The following is a 22,767-nucleotide window of genomic DNA, read 5'->3' as shown; positions in this document are numbered from 1 at the left end:
GCCACGGGGTATACCCATTTGTACAGGGGCGGTGGCCACACCGTGGCTTGGTCTGGCAGCATCTTCATTGGCCCAATCGGTGAGTTGTGAATCTTCATTGTCGACTATCATGTTATGCATGATGATACATACATACATGATATCAGCAATGCAGTCGTCATACCACAGTTTGTGACGGCCCTTCACCGCAGCCCATCACGACTGGAGCACACTAAATGTTCGCTCTACATCCTTCCGTGCAGCCTCTTGTCATTGCGTAAAGTAAATTTTCGTTGGATCTGTTAGGCATAGGGTTGTCTTCACATATACAGGCCACCAGAGATATATCCTATCTGCCAAATATGTAAAATCTATTCATACTATTATTATGGAGATTACTAAATGAGGCGGTGGTCCAGTGGTAAATGGTTTGTCTACGTAAAGTGGAGGACTTGTGTAATTTTTTTTAGCTCAATATATTAGTATGTGTATTTTAGTTTCTTTATTATATTTAGTACTGTTACCGTTAGAAGTTTTTGTTTTTTTATTATGTTTTGATTTTTAATGTTATCTTTTGTAGTTACAGTTAGAAGCCCTTTTTTTTCCCTTTCGTACAGTATATAGGAAAGGATTCTGGGTTTTAGAGTTTCTTTATCAAGTTTTGCATATTATCTCTGGTAGTTATAGTTCATTTTGCATATTAGGTAATTTTTATTTTCTTTATATTTTTATTTGTTTACTTTTGCATATATTAGTTATTTTTTTCATTATCTTTCTAATTCAAATTTTAAAAACTAGAAAATTATCTTTGCTGTGATTTGATTTTATTATCACATTGTTTTTAGTTTAGTTTGCCTCTTATTATTAACCTTAATTAAGTACTCCATATATTAATGTTTTTTATATGAATTTGGAACTTTAATTTCTAGTAACTATTTACATTATCTCATTTTAAAATTAAATAGTATTTCAAGATTTAGTATTTTTTATATACGTGCTACTTATGTATTTATGTACATATAATTCGCACCCCCAATTTACAATTTCTGAATCCGCCACTGGATGCAGGTCATGGGGTATTAATAGGCTTGAAAAAGGTTGATATAATAGAAAAGATTTGGATCACATTAATATTTTGAATTTATTCTCGTCAGCTTTTGACTACACTGCACATTGATCGTTCGTAAAATGACCATAACTTTCTCTACAAAACTTTGATTGAGGCGTGTGAGATGGCCACATGAAAATCTTTCGAAGATGAAGAGAATGGAATCTATTCATAATGTTTTGTCGTTTTACCATCAAAACTCTACAAACACAACAAGATACCAACATATAGAAATATTTATCAATGTTAAACATAATTCACATGGTATTTATTCAAAACAAGTCAAACATAGGCCTTAAAACATGTAAATTTCGAAGGGTCTATTTAACTACTTCATGATGTTGCTTGCCCGAAACACCCATGATCTGACTCGCTACTCCTACTGCTTATTCAATAGCAGGCTTGTACACACAAAAGCATAAATAATACCGTCAATTCTTAAGCATAAGGAACTTTTATCATCTCGACATGTTCTTCCCTTCTATGTGGTAGCTCCTTCTTTGACAACTTGAAGTTAGTTCTTAAAGACATACTTACAGGCTTCATATCATGCAAGTTAAATTTTTATAGGACCTTTCAAATGTAACTAGCATGCGGAAGATATGATTTTCCTGCCTCCATGTCATGCTCAAATTCTAATTGGTCTCTCCAACATCTCTCATCGTTCAGATAATTATTTTTTCACCTTATCCATTCATCATCTTTACATCAATTCCTACCATCAACATATAATAATATGAGAAAATAATTCTTGTCAAATCTCTTGTAGTATCAACAATGTCTATGTGGCATTTCTTACAGCGAATCTCCATCATGAAACCATCAAACTTCTTATACCGTTGTTCTGGAGCTTGTTTCACATCATACAAGCTCTTCTTAATTTGCATACAAGATTTTCATTTTCCTTCACTTTGAATCTTTCAGGCTTGTATGACACATCCTTCGAATCACCATGAAGAATGTCTTCTTTATTATAATCAACACCAAATATAAACATATTATTTTTTTATTAAAAGCATATAATAATAAATAAATAAATTGAAAATTCAAGTCCACTATAGATAATATTCTGACTTCTAAACCACACTTCAAAATTTATTGTTAATCATTTTTATTTTAATTTTACAATTATCACAGTCATCATCGTATATCCTTATATCTTATAATTAAATCATTAGACAACTCTATATTTATCAAACATTATTTTTATTCAATGTCTTAGACAACTCTATATTTATCAAAACATTATTCTTATTCAATGTCTTTTTTTTAAGTTTTTTCTATTAGTAGTACTTAATTGTGATAGTGTTTGTTATAGGAGTATGATTAATATCTTTAATATTCATAAATGTTTTTATTTATAAAAATAAAAAGGTTTAGCTCAATTGGCTCGTTAGGCTAGCCCAAACCCCATAAGATTAGAGTTGTAAACTTTTTGTCTGATAATATTTCAACTCGATTAGCCTGCATCTAATTACCATTAAATCTTTAGTTGTGGTTAATGGGTTTCATTCATCGTTTATACTCATGCGATCAACTCTCATTAGCCACAAATTTAAAATCTATTTTGCAAAATTTTAAAAATCGATTCGATTGGTCAGCGATTCACGAATGATCCAACTGATTTCTTTAGTGTGAGATTACTCGTTAGTCCATCGATTTTATTGTGGGAAATGAATAAAATAAAATAAAATAAAATAAAATAAAGCACCATTTGGTGGCCGAATGGATTGAACTAGTCGATGCGGTGATGTTTTTAAAACAATGCTTGTCTTCATCTTAGTTTTATTTTATTAATATGAAAGAAAACTATTGTAAAATAGGAGAAGTCGAATGAATGACGACGATGACAAACATCCTACATAATGGAGGTCTAGTGCTAAAAACATGAAAACTTTGTTGTTAGATTTAGACAGACTAGAATTTACGTGTTTTATTTTATTTGATTAAATGTAACTTCAATTATATATTTTTTTAACATTTTAGCTATTTTAATTTAATTTTTTAAAAATATCATAATTTAAATAAATATATTAAATTGAAATGGGCCTAGTTGTGAAACCTTGCTAGTTTTGGTTACAATATTCATGTCACGTTTTCTTACATGTTTGTGAAGAAAATGGTATGCTACAAGCTCAATACCGAGTACCATTCGTATGAGCAGGATACCCTAGTGTCCGCCCTAGTGATTGCCATATCAGCATTTCTTAGTCCGCTCCTTCTTTTTATAATGGTTTCGCCCTAGTGTTTGTCCTATCAATTAAACTCAATTTACATTTAATTTTTAATATTATTAGTTTTTATTTTTGTTTTTAATTACAAAAATACCAAAATATATTATATTAAACACCACAAATTTTAGAAAAACAATTACATTATTACTAAATTACTTTAAAAAACTTAATTAAAATAAATTACATTACTAAATTAATAAAAACCTGACTAGTCATCTAAATCTAACTTCTCGCTCAAATTTACAATTTATTCCAAGATATAGCACTCATCAAACACTAAATTTACATTATCATAAAAATATAAACATTCTTTCATATAACAAAAAAAGAATCAAATAAAATGAGAAAAGTATAAAAGAAAAAAAAATGAAAACATAACATTAAGTCTGGGGCTTGAATCCACAACCTGTATGATTTTTCAAGACAAATCTACCACTAGTAGGAGTGAGCAAAAAAACTGAAAACCGAATATCTGAACAGAACTAAACCAAAATTTTGAAATTCGGTTCGGTTTTTTCGATTTTTCGGTTCGGTTCGGTTTTAAAAATACAAAAATTTCGATTTTCTGGTTCGGTTCGGGCGTAAAAAATAACCGAAAACCGAATTATATTTTAAATATAATATTATATATATATTTATAATTTAATATATTATATCATATATATAATATATATTCTTTTAATATATTTTATATAATATGTATTATATATATTCTATTAATTTTATATTATATATATTTATATTCTATTAGTATATATAAAATAAAATAAATTATATATATATATATTAATATATACTATTTTTTTCGGTTTTTCGATTTTTTATGAAAATTTCAATTTTTTGGTTTTATTCGGTTTTTGAAGTTCGGTTTTCGATTTTTCGATTTTTGGTTTTTCGGTTCGGTTCAGTTTGGATTTTGAACTAAATTCGGTTTTTCGGGTTTGGTACGATTTTGGCAAAAAACCGAACCGAAACCCGAATGTTCACCCCTAACTTCTAGGCTAAACTTAGATTTTGTATTTAAATCAAACAAAGTTTTACATAAAGCAACAAAAACTCTCTTTTAAGTGTAAAACTAATTGTTCCACATCAAATCACAAAGAAACTTGGAGTTGAAAACCTATCTATAAGACTATCATTTATCCCACATCAAAGTTACAATGAAAGTTGGAGTTGAAAACATATCTATAAAATATTTACTCAAGCAAAGCAAAACTAGCTCATTTAGCGTGAAATAATATTATACAAATATAATCTTTCGCTAATTCACTGATCCGTCTTTTAGTATGGATCATTGTGAAATTATAGTTTTTAAATTTTAATTTTAAAAATGATTTTTTAAATTTTTTTAATTAAAATTTGATTTTTATAATTAAATTTTATTTTTTTTTAGTTAAAATTTTTTCATCGTCCTCGGGCGTCGTTGTCCGACGCCTTGCAATGGGCGCCCGGAGGCATCGCTCGACGCGTCGAGTGACCGACCCAGACGACCAAACTTTCGGTTGTCTCACTCGAGCGCCTGCAATGGTTGGACGAGGACGCCCGAGCCCAATTTCGCCCGATCGTCCTCCCTATCTCCATACCATTGTGGATGCTCTAAGCATCACGTTTGTTTAATGCATACTTAGATTTGTTTGTTTTATTCTACTCCCTATGTTCCATAATAATAGAGTATTTTGCCATGTTGATATATATTCCATAGTAGTTGAATCATTTCTCTTTTTAGTAAAGTCAACACATTTCTTCTCACTTATTTTACTCTCATTACTTTATTATCTTTTATTTCTTACTTTATTATTCCATTACTTAACTCACCTAACACAATTTTTCTTAACCGAAAAGAAAACGTCTCCACTACTATGAAACAAAAGTAGTATTTAGATTCAGTATAATAATAAATTAAAATTATTATTCACATTTTTTATTTTACAATTTTTATAAAGATCGAAGTTCCCTTTAATTTTTTTCTCCATAATTTTAAACAAATGAATAAAATAACAAATTAATCTTTTATTTTTGTCAAAATTGTAAAATTAAAATTGTGAAAATATTTAGTATAGTAAAATTATGAATTCAAGAAGGAGATAAAAAACATCTCCTGAAACAGAGAGGAAATTTGATAAGAAGAAGATAGAAAAAAAGGATCTATTCACAACTCCACCTTTGTCTCCCGCTTCTTCTCTTCTTCTTCGTCACTCTCCCCTTCTCTATCTAGGGTTAGGGTTCGTCTCCACCTCCTCTTCCACTCGTCCGTTAATCTTCTTCTTCAAATAATTTTCGCCGCCAATGCTCATCGCCGGATTCTGGTTTCTTCGCCGTAAATTTAGTGGCAGAGCTCATGGACTCCAACCGGAAGTATAATTACGGAAATCTCTTCAATCTTGAGGTGATTTCAGAGGAATCACTGCACTTCGAATTTTGATTTTCTCTCTATTTGCAATTTGTACGTGTGAATTTCGTTGTGGCGATTTGGTTTTGCTTTGAAAGGGCGTAATTTGTGAATAATTATGTCAAAGTATTGCTTTTTGGGGGTTTTCTACTGCTTTTACGTGTGCTTAGTTTAATTTCGGCTTGGGCTTATAGGCACGTTAGTGTGTCTTTTTTTTGTTCTTTTTGAGTACTCTGGTATTGATTTTTTTTCATAATTCTTTTTTAGCCTTTGATGAACTTTCAACTGCCGAAACAAGATGAAGATTTTGATTATTATGGGAATAGTAGTCAGGATGAGAGCAGAGGTGCCCAAGGTAGGTAATTCGGTTTTGTTAGAAAATTTACATATACCATTTTTTTTTTTCTGGTTTTTTGTTGCCTTTTGGTTTTTATCTTTGAGTTGAATAGCATGTATTTATATCGGTTGTTGGCATTGCATGTATGGTGTTCAGTCAAATAAGTTGATGCATGTTGGAGTTGTCTCTGTCTCTCTTCGTAATTTTGAGAGCGATTTGCTTTTTGTTGATTAGGGGGAGCTTTAGGCGACATGAATGGAACAATATCGGAGAGGGGATCGAAAAAGAAGCGGCGTAGTGCTTATAGCAGTGACGAGGAAGAAACAGGCTGTCACAGTTCGTATATTTCAGAGGAGCGGTATCGTGCAATGCTTGGAGATCATATTCAGAAGTACAAAAGGAGGCTCAATTGTGCCCCCCAAAATCCTGCGTCGACAAGAACTGGGACAATGGCAATCAAAAGTAATGTAGCCCTGAAAGATCAGAAATCAATGAATGATAACAGAGGAGGGTTTCCCAAGTTTGAATCAACTTCAGATTTTCTAAACAGTAGTAGTTCCCAAAAACTTGGAAATTATCATGAATCAGATTTCGGGCGGCAATATGGTGCCTCAAGGTTTGCTTCTCACCTTATGTATTACTCTATCTGATGCACTGCTCTTATTCTTTTTCTAGTCCGACTTCAAATAGTACTTCGGATTTTAGAATTTCTTGTTGAAGATTGTATGTTATCTTCTAGTATACCTGAGTGAAAATCAATAGTAAAACTAGCAGGGCCTTAAGTCAATGTTTTCCTTCTTTGTGAGTTGGATTGTCTGTCTATGATTGAGAGTGAGATTCGGAAGACTCTTAGAAAGAACATAATCCCGAAATGGCTTTCTGTCCATGTCAATTAAGTACATGTTTCTTGGACTTTGCTATTATTCAAATACCAGACAAGGTTAGGTTGTATGGCTGTAGCATTTCGGTCACTAAAATCAGATCAAGTATTATCACTAGGGAAAGGAACACAGCCACTAAAATGGCTATGTGAGACAATTGCCATTATATAAGAAAGAGAGATCGAGGAGCTCACCCTTCTTGTTAGTTGGTTTTGAATATACTTTGATATTTCCTAAAAGTAACATAAGAGGTGTGTCACTAAATGTTTTCTATGTTGCAAGTTTGTAACTGACCTTACCAATCTTTGATTAATTTGGGCTCATCATTGGTGAACTGTTCAAAACATTTCAGACCAAATCTTGAACCACCTTTTCTGGATATTGGGGATGGAATCACATATAGGATTCCTCTTCCGTATGAAAAGCTGTCATCATCACTAGGTTTGCCAAGTATGTCAGATATCCAAGTGGAGGAATTTTACCTAAAGGGTACCCTTGACTTGGGTTCATTAGCTGCAATGATGGCGTCTATAAACAAGTTTCAGCGTAGAAGCAGGGCAGGGATGGGTGATCAACGGCCTCAGTATGAATCGCTTCAGGCAAGGTTGAGAGCCCAGCAGACCAATTACACTGCTGAGAATTTCTCTCTAAGTATTAGTGAAATAGATATGGGAACCAATGGCATTCCAGAAGGGGCAGCTGGAAGGATTAGGCGATCTATACTGTCAGAAAGTGGTATATTACAGGTTTATTATGTAAAAGTTTTGGAGAAGGGGGATACATATGAGGTTAGGAAAGTTTCTTTCTTGACCTTTGTATTGTTTTCGTATATATCCAATTGTTAGTCATGGTGATAATTGAGATGGTGCAGATTATTGAACGTGGTTTACCCAAGAAGCAAAAGGTGAAGAAAGACCCTTCTGTAATTGAGAGAGAAGCAATGGAAAATTTTAGTAAATATTGGGTTAATATAGCAAGAAAAGAAATTCCCAAACATCACAGGATTTTCACCAACTTCTACAGAAAGCAAATAACTGATGCTAAGAGAGTTTCAGAAACATGTCAAAGAGAGGTTTGTTTTACTGCGGCAGATTAACTTAACATTCTTGTCCTGTATTCCTTCTTTACACCTATCTTGATTCTTTTCCAGGTGAAAATGAAAGTCAGCAGATCCCTCAAATTGATGAAGGGTGCTGGAATCAGGACAAGGAAACTGGCTAGAGACATGCAAGTGTTTTGGAAGAGAGTTGACAAGGAGATGGTACTTTCTTACTCTGATTTCTATTTTCAGCAAGAAGCAACCTTCTTCAACACATTACCTAGAAACTAAATTGAAACACATAATATAGTATAGTGCTATTATGGAAGTTTCCCAAAACTTGATGTGACAACTCGTTTCGATAAGGTTTAAACTTTGGTGAAAATTACAGCCAGTGATACAGATTTTGTAACCTAAGAAATTGTTCTCTTGAAGGCGGAAGTGAGGAAAAGAGAGGAAAAAGAAGCTGCTGAAGCTCTGAAGCGAGAACAAGAACTTCGTGAAGCTAAAAGGCAGCAGCAGAGGCTCAACTTTCTGTTGTCACAGACAGAACTGTACAGTCACTTCATGCAGAATAAGACCTCAGAGCCCTCTGGAGCATTAGCAGTTGGTGATGACAAATCTAATGACCAAGAAATTCTTTCAGAAGATCAGCACCAGGAGGAAGATGATCCTGAAGCCGCTGAATTAAGAAGAGAAGCTCTAAGAGCAGCCCACGATGCAGTTTCAAAGCAGAAGAAAATGACAAGTGCATTTGATAATGAATGCTTAAAGCTACGTTTAGCTGGAGAAGCTGAGGCCCCTCTCCAAGATGGTGTGGTCACTGAGTCTAGCAATATTGATTTGCTGCACCCGTGGGTTTCTTTTTTATTTCTGACAATACTTCCTAATCCCCACTCCTGATTTTTGGTCGTCAAAAACTTTCTGTCCTAAATCTTTTATGTATGCAAGTAATGGTTTATGGTAATCTCAGGTCAACCATGCCTCTAGCATCAACAGTGCAGACGCCTGAGATGTTCAAGGGTTCCCTTAAAGAATATCAGCTAAAAGGCCTTCAGTGGCTTGTGAATTGTTACGAGCAGGTAACTAGCATCTTCTCCCGGTTTTAGAAGTCTGCTCGGATGGATCTGATTCACATCTTCTTCTCTTATCAGGGTTTGAATGGTATTCTTGCTGATGAGATGGGTCTGGGAAAGACAATTCAAGCCATGGCGTTCTTGGCTCATTTGGCTGAGGTAATTAATTGTTCTTACAAGTTTCTGGCTGGAAGTCATTCTGTCTAACTGGTTCTGGTTTATAGGAAAAAAATATATGGGGACCTTTTCTGGTGGTTGCACCTGCTTCTGTCTTGAACAATTGGGCTGATGAAATCAGCCGTTTCTGTCCTGATCTGAAGACTCTACCATATTGGGGTGGTCTTCAGGAGCGTACAGTGCTTAGGAAAAACATCAACCCAAAGCGTCTTTATCGAAGGTGATCCACCAGTTCTAATGTCCCTGTGCTTCATTTAGCTGATTGTTCTCTGAAGAATCTACTGCTAACTGTTGACCCTCATTGACTTTTGACTTGTCTGAAAATTTCAAGTCTATTCTTTTGTTTCACCGAGCCTGCGCAATTTGTCAGGGAGGCTGGATTTCACATTCTCATCACCAGTTACCAGCTGCTGGTTTCGGATGAGAAGTACTTCCGCCGTGTAAAATGGCAATATATGGTGTTGGATGAGGCCCAGGCTATCAAAAGTTCCAACAGGTCTGAGTCTTCAACTATAACATTTCTTTGTGCATATACCACATAATTACAATTTCCTATGTATACGCATTTATGTAAAACAGTCTTCCAGACCCATTATAGACACGGATATACCAAAAAACTCTTCAAAAGTTTGTTTCCTCTTTGATGTATACAATCTTAGAAGCAGGGACAGAGCCAAGCCCTGGCCGTGGTGCCTCAGTGATTGTATTTTATTTTTTTCACTTTTTTGTGTATAAAATTATAGTTCCGTCCATCAAAATATGTTCATGAATACAAACATTATTTCTCCCCCTCATTTTTAAAATTCTAGCTGTCCCTGCTTCTAAAATTTACTAGTACAGCTACTTGAAGTTTGTGGTTTATCTATATGCTAAGTTTTTTAATCACACATATATAGGTAGATATTTATATATGCCACTATTGACAATGTTGAATGTTGGGAATGACAGTATAAGATGGAAAACACTGCTCAGTTTCAATTGCCGGAATCGCTTGCTTCTGACTGGAACTCCAGTTCAAAATAACATGGCTGAGCTGTGGGCGCTCTTACATTTTATTATGCCCACTTTATTTGATAGCCATGAGCAATTCAATGAGTGGTTTTCAAAAGGGTATGTTTCTCCTTTACACTGTCGTCTGTATGAGCTACAAGTTTTCTTCTCATTATTCTCCTGTACTTTATCAGAATTGAGAGTCATGCAGAGCATGGTGGGACATTAAATGAGCACCAGCTTAATCGATTGGTAAGAACCACATTCACTGCTTTTGGAGTGCAAAAGCATAATTTTGACGTCTTGCTGGGGGTTTGAGTTGGTAGCAAATATTCTAGATCAAAGTGTGTGATCTTGTTTAATGTATATCGAGACCCTATAGTTGCGTGTGTGGCTGGAATTTCGTGCTGATATAAAAAAATGATCCTAGGAAATGTTGTATTCTATTGTTTCTGTTTTGAATTTATGATTTAATTCTATTTTGCTTCTCACATTCTGTCTCAAACTTGATGATAACAGCATGCCATTCTGAAACCTTTCATGCTACGGAGGGTTAAGAAGGATGTGGTCTCTGAGCTGACAGGAAAAACTGAAGTTACCGTACACTGTAAACTAAGTTCTCGGCAGCAAGCTTTTTACCAAGCTATAAAGAACAAGATATCCCTTGCAGAATTGTTTGACGGAAACCGTGGACATCTTAGTGAGAAAAAAATTCTGAACCTGATGAACATTGTCATCCAGCTGAGAAAGGTAGCACTTCGCTTGATTATTGGGATTCTATATTGCTAGTCTAGAGTTGTCCTGTTGGGATTAAGTACAAGTGTACAACTACATGTTTTATGTTTCATTACATTTTATGTTTAAATTTTACCGTGAACAATATCTGAGAAGATATATTCAAGTCACATGATGTAAAAGGGAGGTTAACGTGTAGGTTTTCCCATCATTTGATTCCAAAATGATATAATGGTTGGTTTCCCCTTGCCCTTCCTGCAATCCAGGTATGCAATCATCCAGAATTATTTGAGAGAAATGAAGGAAGCACGTATTTTCATTTTGGCGATGTTCCAAATTCTCTTCTCCCTCCTCCCTTCGGTGAGCTAGAAGACGTCTTTTATTCTGGTGGCAAAAGCCCTATTGCATACGAGGTAATACCCGCCATCCCAAACAGCACACACTTTTTTCCTTCTGGTAACTTCCCTATGTATTCAGTAGTGTGCTGTTATACTATGTTAATTTAATATATTACTCCCTCCATCCCACTTTAGGAGTCCCGGTTGAGTTCGGTACGGGTTTTAAGAAATGTAAAGAAAAGTTGGTGAAAAAAGATAGTGGAATGTGGGTCCTACTTTTTTATATTAGTTTTATAATAAAATGTGAGTGGAAAAAGGTTAGTGGAATGTGGGGCCTAATACCATTTATGGAATATTCCAACCGGGACTCCTAAAGTGGGACACCCACAAATGGTAAACCGGGACTCCTAAAGTGGGACGGAGGGAGTAGTAAAATACTTGGTTATGTAATCTTCACACTCAGAAACTCAATAACTTTTGCTAGCTTTGTCATCTCGGAGCTCTGTGCTTTGCTAGGATTACTTTTACGGGTTTTGAGTCCTTAAGGAATTCACTAAAACTGCAAGAAATTTGTGATTTTTTTTTTTGTTTTGCCTCACCCACCTTTCTCTAGGAAACCTATCTTCAGTAGTAGGAAAATGATGTAATGTTTTGGTTGTGTTTACTACCTGATTAATGATGTTTTTTTTTCTATGTGGTCTGCTTCATTCTTTGATTTTTCATTGAATTTTACTCCGGTAGATACCAAAACTGGTCTACCAAGAGACTGCTGGTGGTTCCAACGCTCACAACTCAGAAGCTGGCCAGAGTTTAAGTAGAGAGTCAATTCAGAAGTTATTTAACATATTCTCACCAGACAATATCTCCAGTTCTTCACTCCAAAAGGATTCTGGACGAAGTGGAACATTTGAATTCTCCCGCTTTATTGATCTATCGCCATCAGAACTGTCATTCCTGGCAACTGGTTCTTTTATGGAGAGGTTATTATTCTCCATAATGAGATCAGATCGCCAACATTTGGATGAAATATTGGACCTGTTGATGGAAAGTGATGATGGCGATATCCAGTATACTAATATTGGCAAGCAAAAAGTGAGAGCTGTCACGCGAATGTTGCTACTGTCTAGTAGGTCAGAGAAAAACTTTCTTAGAAGAAAGCTTGCAACAGGTCCTTCAGATTCTCCATTCGAGGCTCTAATCATGCCTTACCAGGATAGGCTTCTATCCGATATCAAGCTTGTGCATTCTGTGTACTCGTTCATCCCTAGAACTAGAGCACCTCCAGTAAGTAGTAATCTATACTTTTTTATATCATAGAAATACGCACATATACGTACTATGCGGTTTTACTTTTGAGGACTTGTTTCTCAACTGAGATCTTATGGGAATGCTTTTGGCACCAGATAAATGTCCGCTGTTCTGATAGAAACTTTGCATACAAGATGTCTCAAGAGTGGCATGACCCCTGGTTAAAGAGGTTATTGACTGGATTTGCACGAATATCTGATTGCAATGGCCCAATGAAACCAACTGACAGTCACCCTTTAATACAAGAGATTGATGCTGAATTACCAATTACTCAACCTGCCCTTCAGCTTACATACAAGATCTTTGGATCTTGTCCACCCATGCAACCATTTGACCCTGCAAAAATGTTGACAGTATGCTCTCCTCTCCTCATCTTGTACTTCTTACTGGCCCCATGTTTCAAGTATTTATTTTATGGTTTCTTGTACTTATTCCAGGATTCTGGGAAGCTTCAAACACTTGATATACTTCTAAAGCGTCTGCGGGCGAAAAATCATCGCGTTCTTCTTTTTGCACAAATGACCAAAATGCTGAATATCCTCGAGGTAATCTAACTTGTTTTCGGGGATCATGATATTTCCTCATGACCATAGATCATCTGTACCATTTGCCAGAGCAAAAGTAACCTCACTTGACATACAGGTCTTTTGTCTTATGTTGTTGAAGGGATTATTAAAGTAGCTTCACTTGACATACAGTCTCACCTGCATGTTTGACTTATCATATATGTTTATCTGAGGAGATATCAATATAGTCGAGAGGATAGATGCTGTGTACTTATGATTTCTCTGTGATATTATTTAGACCACATGCAAGATTAGTTTGAATTATTCCTACTGCAGAGTGGTTTCTCAGCTTGACACAATTGTGTTGCAGGATTACATGAACTATAGGAAATACCGGTATTTGAGGCTTGATGGGTCATCCACAATAATGGATCGCCGTGACATGGTGAAAGATTTCCAGCACCGGTATATGCTTTTTTTACTGTCTCTCCCTCCCCCTCCCTCTCCCTCTCTCTGTCTCTCTCTCATGGATCCTTTCTGAGCTACCTGCCAATTGATTTTAGGAGTGATATCTTTGTGTTCTTGCTGAGCACAAGAGCTGGTGGGCTTGGAATCAACTTGACAGCTGCTGACACTGTCATATTTTATGAAAGTGACTGGAATCCAACGTTAGATTTACAGGCAATGGATCGGGCCCATCGTCTGGGTCAAACTAAGGATGTTAGTATCTCTCTCTTCATTGAATGCTTCCTGAAACCTTTGCTTAATAGTTCTGGCATTCTGCCAATCTCTGTATATCCCTCTTGCCCCTGTAAATACAAAAATGCACAAAATTTGAAAACTTCTAAACAAGTCGTTAAGTGCGTGGAGATGAGATAGGTGCTTTCCACTTAAAAATTTTGCAATTTTCATTCTCATGTTCTATTGTTCTTTCAGTTTAGCGCATTTTAGTTTAATAATCAGCAGGTTATGTGGATTATCATAGATGCACTTGAACTTGGTATTGTTTTTCTGCATTCCTACTGCAACAAAGCCTTAAAATAGATGTTTAACATAGTTGTGCAATTTATTTTTCTATTCGATATTACATATCTATTGTAAGACCTACATGAGGTTTTTCTGTCGACAATTTATCTATTCATCTTAGGTAATCCTCTCACTGAAGCATATCCATTTCATCGCTTAGGTAACTGTGTATCGCTTAATCTGTAAAGAGACCGTAGAGGAAAAAATTCTTCAGAGAGCGAGTCAGAAAAACACCGTCCAGCAGCTTGTGATGACTGGCGGTCATGTCCAAGGTGACCTTTTGGCCCCTGAGGACGTTGTATCATTATTGATCGATGATGCTCAACTGGAGCATAAACTAAAAGAAGTCTCACAACAGGTGCTTTTTCTTTCATATACTGAACTGATCACTATAAAACCCTGTTGAAGATATTCAAACAAATTGGGTTCTGCTCTTGAAACAGGCAAAAGATAGGCAGAAGAAGAAAAGTGGTGCTAAGGGCATCAGAATCGATGCAGAAGGAGCTGCGTCTTTTGAGGATTTTGCTAATGCTGAATCACAGGACTATGACTTTGAACCACAAGATCCCGAAAAAACAAAATCCAGCAGCAAAAAGGTGATAATCTCTCTCTGGCTTATTCAACTTGATATGACCACGGAATTTAGGAACCATTGATGATTGATTTTCCAGCACTGAAATCTCATGAAATTAAATTTATATGGACTGACATGATAGGTTTTTACATTCAACTTTCGGAGTTCATCATTTCATAGTAGATTAGTAATGTATTAGTTGCCTTTGCAGAGGAAACCCAGTGGTGACAAGCAAACACAGCCGAAAGCAAGAGTTCAGAAGGGCTCCAAACAGGTGGATTCATCATCACCAAATCGAACGATACCGGACTATGAACATGAGGATCCCTCGCAGCACACGGACTCCATACAGCAAAGACCAAAGAGGTTGAAAAGGCCAACAAAGAGTGTGAATGAGAACATTGAACCTGCATTCAAAGCTATTCAACACCAGAGCTCAGAACTATAGCTGCTGAACAAAACAACAAGGAATAACAAACTGGGATGCAAGACGATGACATCGTTTTGTGTATCGCTGAATCTGCTGATCTCCCCTAGGACCAAGCGGTGGCAACATTGCTGCTGAGGAGCCTGTCTCATGTGCTGCATTGGAGGATGGGACGAACTCATGGGAATGAGTGAAAGGTAGGAAAATAATTATAGGAGTGTTGTACAGATTATTATTTGGGGTGGAGCTTGCCAGCTTCTATGGGGTTACCATACCAAAAATATAGTTGATAATGTATAGTCAAGAGTTATATTATAGTTCCAATTTACAAAATCACCATTTCTTTCTTTTTTTCTCTTTTGATTTTCTTCCTTTTTTGAAATCTCATAAGCAGTTACAGGATCTGCAATTGGAATATGTGAACCTCTTTTATATTCAAGCAAGACAAGTGGCGCTGGGGAGCTTCTCATAACTTCCGTTTTGTGCATGGTCACTCTTCCCTTTAACTAGAATGCACTTCAACACGGCGGCAATGGGCATGCTCAATGTCCCCTGCAACACACTGAGCACTCATAGCTTCTGGTTTAATGACACAATGCTCAAAGGTGACGAAAGAACCTGAGATTATCCAGTTTCCAAATATGCCTTCAAAGATGTTTTTCTTCTTGATGTCACGGTTGTTTATCCCATTGAAGCCCTAGGTCAGTTTTTCAATAATTGTTGTGTAGTTCAAGATTTGATGATATAAATATTTTAAGGGAGTGTTTTGCAGCCCCACTTTCATTTCAATATACCTGATACTACTCCCACAGTTAACATATACCTACTAGTCGGAAATGAGTCTCTCGAATCAGAGATGTTCATGTCACAGTATCCTTTTAAGTACTTGGTGACATCGCGTGTAACAAATCAAAGTTCAATAGTACTATACTACAACTAATTCAAAATGTTTCTTGTCTAGCATCAGCTAGACATGTATATTTAATTTGAAAAATCCTCTTCAACACATTTTGTCTCGTTGATAATGTTGTTATTCTTGCCCACAGACAACAAATTGTCTGCATAAAGACATAATAACAAATCTAACTCACTTGACACAATAGTTTATAATGAATCAATTTGATAACAACACATCGCCCATTCAAGTGTCATTAGAACAATATTTGTTTTAACACAGAGAGTCCTCACCAGTTAAATAATGCTCTCTTAGCCAAATACATCAAAATACTCAGGTTGCTCTATGTATATTTCTTCTTCCAATTAATCATTAGGAGCCAAATTTTCGCTCATTTGGTGAATCTAGAGATTGTACAAAATAGCAACCTCAAGTAGCAACTGAATGGTAGTGATTCTTGTGACTAGTAAATAAGTGTCAGAGCTTTGCGACTACATGTTTCATTCCAGTGTTGGCATTCTCATTTTCTCCATTATTATTAAGGTAGTAAATATTGAAATTGGCATCTTCTAGTTCTATGCAATGAATGAAAACAAGCTCATTACCCTAGGCATGTTTGGTTTAAATATAACTCTTTAGAAATTGGATCACAAATTTAAGAGTTACGTACTACAAAAACGAGTACGTATTTGATATCCCAGGGATTTAATATAATGACCAAAAAGGAATCGCCGCTACCCTCAGAATAACCAATCTGTTCAAACAAGGGATACCAATGCACATTAATCCTCATGGACAAGTTATAAACAAGATTCTACCAACAAAATTCACAAGCTTCGAGCAATTTTTTCATACAAATCACGAGGCCAGCTCCGATTAAGGTTGTTGGCAAGAAAGTTAGCGATCTGCAAAATTCAGTTGTTGTGTCAATGAAATAACGACCATAATCAGCAGAAGCAAACAGTACAGCCGACGCGAAACATAAATGGTTTTTTTACCTTAGCTTTCATAGCACGGAGAGATCCATCTGTATCAGTGACATTGTCCAAACAATTGAGAGCGTCTTTGAGAAGGCCTGGTACACAGGCTTCAACATGAGGTGACACGTTTTGGAAGGCATCAGGTGTGGAATCTGTAGATCTCGGGTCCAGTGGAAGAAATGGAAGTCTTGCAATCTCCCTCAATGCATCTAGCTTATTCCCAGACCTTGCAAGTTTATGGATGGCTAAGATTGCTTCAAGCTGCCTCAGCACGTTTTGTTGCTCAATTACAGTTGCTCTCTCTTGAGGACTGCAGAACGTAGAAATTTAGCAATTATTCCACTTATAGCCACAATGAACATAATCATCAATTTTAAAAGCATAAACAATGTAGATGTAGAAGTAAAATGAAAAGCTTTTATCAAAATTAAAGCCGACAGAGACTTCAATGTTTGCCTCTCTAGATCTAGAACAAGAAACGGGCAAGAAGTAGAAACCTGATTTCTGGGTAGTACTTGAATGTTTCCAAGATATCATTTCCAGAATGTATAAGTCCAGTAATCCGGCTTTCACCATCCAGTGTGCCGCGCGATAAGGCACAAAGAGCTTCAGATAGACACTTGTTTATTGTATCCAGCGCAGCAGAAAATGCTCCAATTCTTTTTTGAATCTCTATAGACTGAAAGGTGAAGGTAAAGTTAGCTGAACAAATCAAAGGGGTTCGGAAAGCACTAATCAGGAAATTGCAAAAAATCATTAGTGTTGGGAATTACTAGATATCAACCAAGAATGTAAAGTATCAGAGGCAAATTAAAGGGCAGGCTTATCAACTCAGACTTGGATAAAAGAAACTTAAAAGAGAGTTTACTTTATCATATAAACCAGCATCCTGACATTGTCGGGCAGCTTCGAACAAAAACTCTCGTCTTTTCTGTCCATCAGTCAAAAATCTTCCCAACTGACCTTCTTCTCCAGCACCTCTTGAGCCAAGCAAAAGTGATATACCACCATCACGTAAAAGAATCTCTGTCAAAAGTTGCTTCAACATCAGGGTCATCTGCCTTTGCTGATCCATGCTAGCTCTTCCAATCCATGACAATTGCCCACCACCCACGGCGGCAGCTGCTTGAGCATAATACTCTAATGCCATTGAAAGGTAACCATGGCGCAAATACTCAGCCCCATATTGCCTAATGATGCTGGACGCCTCAGCCAAGGCATCCATCACTCCAAGTTTTTGTCCTGACCCAGAACCTTCAGGAAGGACGCCATAATCAGCTAGCACAATTGTTATATGCACTGAATCAACACTAAATCCACTATCTCCAATATCTTTTGACAAATGAAGAACGCCTGGAAGAAGCTGGATGCTTAAAAGTAATACATATGGATAAACCAAAGGGTCCTTTCCATTCTTTGTATAATATGATGGCTCAAATTTATTTAGATACGCCTGCAAATCCTCCAAACTGTAAGATGATACTCCACCATTGAGGACAACCGAAGAGGAACCACCAGAGCTTTCCCGTACAGCAGACAACATGAACCATAAGAAATCTTCGATTGTATTAAAGATAGTCGGTAGCTCTCTAAGCAACCTGTCAATCAGCCTCCTAGAGCCAGATATAATAGCATGCAGGAGTAACTTTTTCTTGTCATATGATGGTCGACCAACTCGATCAACCATCCTCAATATTTTCTCACATTCTTCTGAAGCAGAAGCTGCAGTCTCTGTTGATACCATACCTCCCGTAGAAATCCACTCAGAAAGCTAGCAAAACAAAGAAGCTAATAATAAGCTTGAAAAATGACTAGATGATTAACGAAGGAGCATTTCTACTACTCGTACCAGTGTAGTGAATTGCTGGGAGACACGAGATGTCCGTGCAACACCCAGAGCTTCTTCATGGTATCCAGTTCTCAGGCAAAAGTATATCTGTAAACAAATTTGACAGACCAACTCAGTTAGGTGGGAGTAAGAGGGGAAGTAACTTAGTGCACACCATAACTTAGCAGTAATGAAGTTTACTCCCCGAACAATTCTAATATCATCAATAACAAGAAGATCAGCCACTATTAACCCTGAAGGAAGTAGCTACTTTTCCAAATTTTCCAATCAGAAGTAGATCTAATCAAATAAGAGGCTTCCTAGATCACTCTGATAAAATCTCCGTTTCTTGAATAACTACTTTGATATGTAAAAATACAAAATGTCGTGCCCTGATGGTCATCAACTCAGAATCAGATTCTCACAGAGATATTCATGCTACCAAGAAGAGTAATAAACCTGCTGCCATGTGGTGTCTATAGGAGGCTGTCTTCGGGTATCACCAGCATCAAAGTCAAGAACTCCATATTCCCTTAAACGCATCTGCAGAACAAAACGGTGTAGAAATTTAAAAACAAGCAGAGTAAGACGCATAAATCCATTTGTACACTTGACATATGTTCAATTATAATGACGTGAGCTCAAACAAACCCGAAGGAAGGCACGAATTCTTTGCAGATTTCCAACAGCCCCGCCAAGAGCAGCCTATAATCACAAAGAATATAAACTGTTTTATAACTACAAATTATAAACAATTGAATGGAGAAGAAGATATGCACAACCTAAGTAAACACCTGGAGGCCTAAAAGGTATAACCAAGCAATTATTTTACATTTAGTAATTGAAGAATTCTTATAAGAATTAGTATGTTCTAACAGCCTAAAACTGAGGATAAGGCAGCAATGTTCGCTAAAACACAGTAGCAAACAACAAAAAATATTGAAATAATTTACCTGCGCAGGATGACTGTGAATCATATCCATTACATACTTCTCATGTCCCCACTCCAGATGGTGCCGAGCTCCAATCACTAAGGACATTCTCTTAGAAACACTCCGTTTTACACTTGGGTCCTCACCCATTAATGTCTGCCAGTAATAGTGTGCATCAATAAAAAAACTGTGAAGTTCTGTGCCTGGGCTTGAGAAACAAGAACTTGCATCAATAAGTACTGATTATTTCCACTTGCAAACATACCATAATTAGATGCCAAATCTTCAGCATGCTGACAGATTTTGATCCAGATGAGTCCATTCTCAGACTTTCATATGCACTTTTAAAAGCTGCAGCAGGCTGAGGATAGAAATAATTAGTTCAGCATAGTTAACTTTACACATGTTGAAGTAGTCATATAAAAGTATGAGAGAAATCCCTCTGTCTCATGATCCTTGAGAAGACGGATTCAATAATTCCGATTTCATGTTAGTTAAGGCACTGGCGACTATTTGGAGTTATGCATGTAACTTGAAAGATTTAGTTTATGATTTCATGTCTTACTTTGAAGGGTGAACCATGCTGTCTAGCACTGTTAAGATTCTTCACAACTTCAGCATATGCTGCAGCCTTTTTTTCAACTATGGGTTTATCAGCCAAAAGTGCCAGCTCGGCACCAGATTGTCCTGACGAAAGCCCAGGGCTTGAAGTCATAGGTACTATTTGACCCTGGCGACTAACCCCACTGCTCGAATCATGGACATTTGTTCTCGGTAGTATTGAAATTCGATTCAGGCTCTGAAGAAAATCTCTTTTTTCCTTTTGCCAGTCCTCCTGAAATGATAAGTTTCGCATGACAAATTGATTTCAAGAAATCCAACAAAATGAATTCATCAAGAATGCTCAAATGTGAAGCTAATTCTGATTTACCTACCTGCAATACAGACATCATATAATCATTGAAACTTCTAAGATTATCCTTCTGAGCTTCCTGAACAGCTGAGAGCATTGCCATTTCATGGACCTGAATTTCAGAAAATATTGTGCTTGTTTATAAGGATTAGGAAAGTCCGCTAATATCTTGCCTCTTCCATTTTTGTTTTTATCTTTTAAGGCATCAATTTTGCGTATGTTTAAAAAGAATGAAATTACCTGTTGGAGATACTCTTCAACTGTTGTTGCCTCCGCAGGAAATACATCTTCAAATGTGGTCTTTACAGGGAGAATATAAAAACCCAAAGAGATGAACATAAAAAATTAACATCATATAAATAAAAGAAGAGAGAGAGGAAAGAGAATGGTGAAAACTGCAATACATGAAAGATATGATGTAATGATTTGAAAATGAAAAACTTCTCACAAAACTATTCAGTAATACATCCAAGATAAATCTAGTAAAATGAATATAAGAAGCCAACATGTGATAGAGTATACAGATTGTATTTATTTTATAATAACTCTGGTCATCAACATTGGCAATTCTACATACTAATTTCAGAGAATATGGAAACTGGAAATTTTGTAAGTTTAATAGGTACTTGTCACAAGGACGATACACGAATTTACAGCAATACAGACGGATGAAATCTTCTACCTTTAATTCAAAGGACTTGAGATCACGAGCTAGCTGCTCTGCATTTAACCCCTCCCGAGCTAATAGCCTGCCGACCAAAAAATAAGACAATAACTAAGAAAAAAGTTATGAGATACTATCAACAAAACGTTGACACAATGGTCACTTTACATTCCCTCACTCATACTACAAAATCTCATAAAACTTGTTTATTTTAAAACTCAGGTTTCAAATTGCCAATGACTAAGGAATAACCACTTTGGAACATCACAGCTCTACAAAATTCTTAGAATGCTACGCATTTTGGAACTCCGCTCTCCATCAAATTTTCTGTCACTTCTTTTATATTTCCAACCTAAAATTTGATCAAACCAAGCTCCACTTGCTGGCAAAACATTCCCATTGAACAAAACGAGAAAATACCTAGTAGCCGCAATAGACTGGGACGGAGCTTCGGCGCGTAGGGTTTTGGCCTTGAGCTTCTTCGAGAGAGCCTCCAACTGATCCAAATTCCTCTGTTTCCGCCAAAACACAGCAGAGAATCAGTTCAATGACCAAATCTCGAAATGAGAAGACATATAAACAGCAATTGGGGCTCATACCTGAAGCGGCGGAAACTGAGCAGAAGGAGCGGCTTGTTCAATTAGCTTGGAAGAAGAATGCAGCAGACCAGTCCAACCACTCATGTCGGCATCGCTCGTCATTGTGGACGCTGGGTTGCTGTGTAGCACGAGTGTGTGGAAAAATGGAGGGGTTTTGCTTTTCAAAAGCCCTAATTTTAATACTTCTTCACTCGCACCGTTTTAACCAAACCTCTGTTACTACATTACAGCGAGCTTGTACTTCGCGCAATATAAGTTGTGCTTCACGTCGGTGTTTAAATTATTTTTAAAAAAGATTGAATTTTCGGATTATGTTTTAGATTATTCTCTCTAATTTAAATGGATTAATTCAGAGTTTACAAAAATCAGATCGAAAATCTGAATGTCTTATAAGACTCTGTTCCGATCGAGAAAATATTCAGTGGTCCTTCCACACCAAAGTGTCATGATGAGGTGGTGTACTCAACCATTTAATTTTTGACAAATGTCAAAATAAATGACTAGACATGTCAACTAATAGAGTTATTTATGGAAGATATTCATTAAATCACTTTTATAGAAGATATGCATTAAATCACTTTTATAGAATAATGCATAATTATTAATATTGAAATTATCAATATTTTTTTCCCTCCTACATATACACTACATACTTATATATATAATAATCATATTTTATATGTATTCATTATTTTTTGGCAAAAAAAAGTAGTATAATCACGGAGTGCAACACTTTGTTAGTATTATTTAAATTTTATGATTATAATTTTCTTTATCTTATATATTTATACATAAAAATATATATGTAAGTGAAAATGCACAAACAAAATGT

General features: G+C 36.1%; 2 protein-coding genes across 2 annotated transcripts; one reads left to right on the top strand and one right to left on the bottom strand.

Annotated features, from left to right (window-relative positions):
* The first annotated feature begins 5,465 nt into the window (after positions 1–5,465).
* LOC125211945 (chromatin-remodeling ATPase INO80-like) lies at positions 5,466–15,895 on the top strand. The gene is made up of 24 exons (XM_048111918.1): positions 5,466–5,707; positions 5,978–6,065; positions 6,282–6,663; positions 7,281–7,716; positions 7,800–8,000; positions 8,079–8,189; positions 8,403–8,821; positions 8,941–9,049; positions 9,122–9,202; positions 9,268–9,440; positions 9,591–9,716; positions 10,169–10,330; positions 10,405–10,462; positions 10,730–10,960; positions 11,212–11,358; positions 12,025–12,567; positions 12,687–12,944; positions 13,029–13,136; positions 13,468–13,562; positions 13,661–13,817; positions 14,284–14,481; positions 14,567–14,719; positions 14,909–15,321; positions 15,519–15,895. Exons 1-23 carry the CDS (start codon positions 5,660–5,662, stop codon positions 15,143–15,145), a joined length of 4,521 nt encoding a protein of 1,506 aa, XP_047967875.1. The 5' UTR covers positions 5,466–5,659; the 3' UTR covers positions 15,146–15,321; positions 15,519–15,895.
* Positions 15,896–16,673: 778 nt separating this feature from the next.
* Positions 16,674–22,108, bottom strand: LOC125211946 (nuclear pore complex protein NUP93A). The gene is made up of 15 exons (XM_048111919.1): positions 21,936–22,108; positions 21,757–21,848; positions 21,355–21,421; positions 20,913–20,972; positions 20,695–20,784; positions 20,325–20,594; positions 20,025–20,120; positions 19,781–19,915; positions 19,479–19,532; positions 19,287–19,370; positions 18,849–18,935; positions 17,868–18,770; positions 17,497–17,678; positions 17,018–17,309; positions 16,674–16,924 (listed from the first exon to the last, which is right to left on the bottom strand). The coding sequence occupies exons 1-15, from the start codon at positions 22,035–22,037 to the stop codon at positions 16,847–16,849; spliced, it is 2,592 nt and encodes an 863-aa protein (XP_047967876.1). The 5' UTR covers positions 22,038–22,108; the 3' UTR covers positions 16,674–16,846.
* Between the last annotated feature and the right edge of the window lie 659 nt (positions 22,109–22,767).

This window comes from Salvia hispanica, chromosome 3 (assembly GCF_023119035.1).
Source record: "Salvia hispanica cultivar TCC Black 2014 chromosome 3, UniMelb_Shisp_WGS_1.0, whole genome shotgun sequence".
In the NCBI taxonomy this organism is placed as follows: Eukaryota; Viridiplantae; Streptophyta; class Magnoliopsida; order Lamiales; family Lamiaceae; genus Salvia; species Salvia hispanica.
Note: the sequence above shows the minus strand (reverse complement) of the source record. Positions and strands in the feature narration are given on the sequence as shown.

Bases quoted from the DNA above. Each gene is read 5' to 3' on its own strand.
- LOC125211945 (XM_048111918.1), top strand. From the start codon at position 5,660: ATGGACTCCAACCGGAAGTATAATTACGGAAATCTCTTCAATCTTGAG. The intron at 5,708-5,977 runs GTGATTTCAGAG...ATTCTTTTTTAG, and splicing joins GAAATCTCTTCAATCTTGAG to CCTTTGATGAACTTTCAACT. The intron at 12,945-13,028 runs GTATGCTCTCCT...TACTTATTCCAG, and splicing joins ACCCTGCAAAAATGTTGACA to GATTCTGGGAAGCTTCAAAC.
- LOC125211946 (XM_048111919.1), bottom strand. From the start codon at position 22,037: ATGACGAGCGATGCCGACATGAGTGGTTGGACTGGTCTGCTGCATTCT. The intron at 20,973-21,354 runs GTAGAAGATTTC...CTCCCTGTAAAG, and splicing joins TCAAGTCCTTTGAATTAAAG to ACCACATTTGAAGATGTATT. The intron at 20,595-20,694 runs GTAGGTAAATCA...TTATCATTTCAG, and splicing joins ATATGATGTCTGTATTGCAG to GAGGACTGGCAAAAGGAAAA.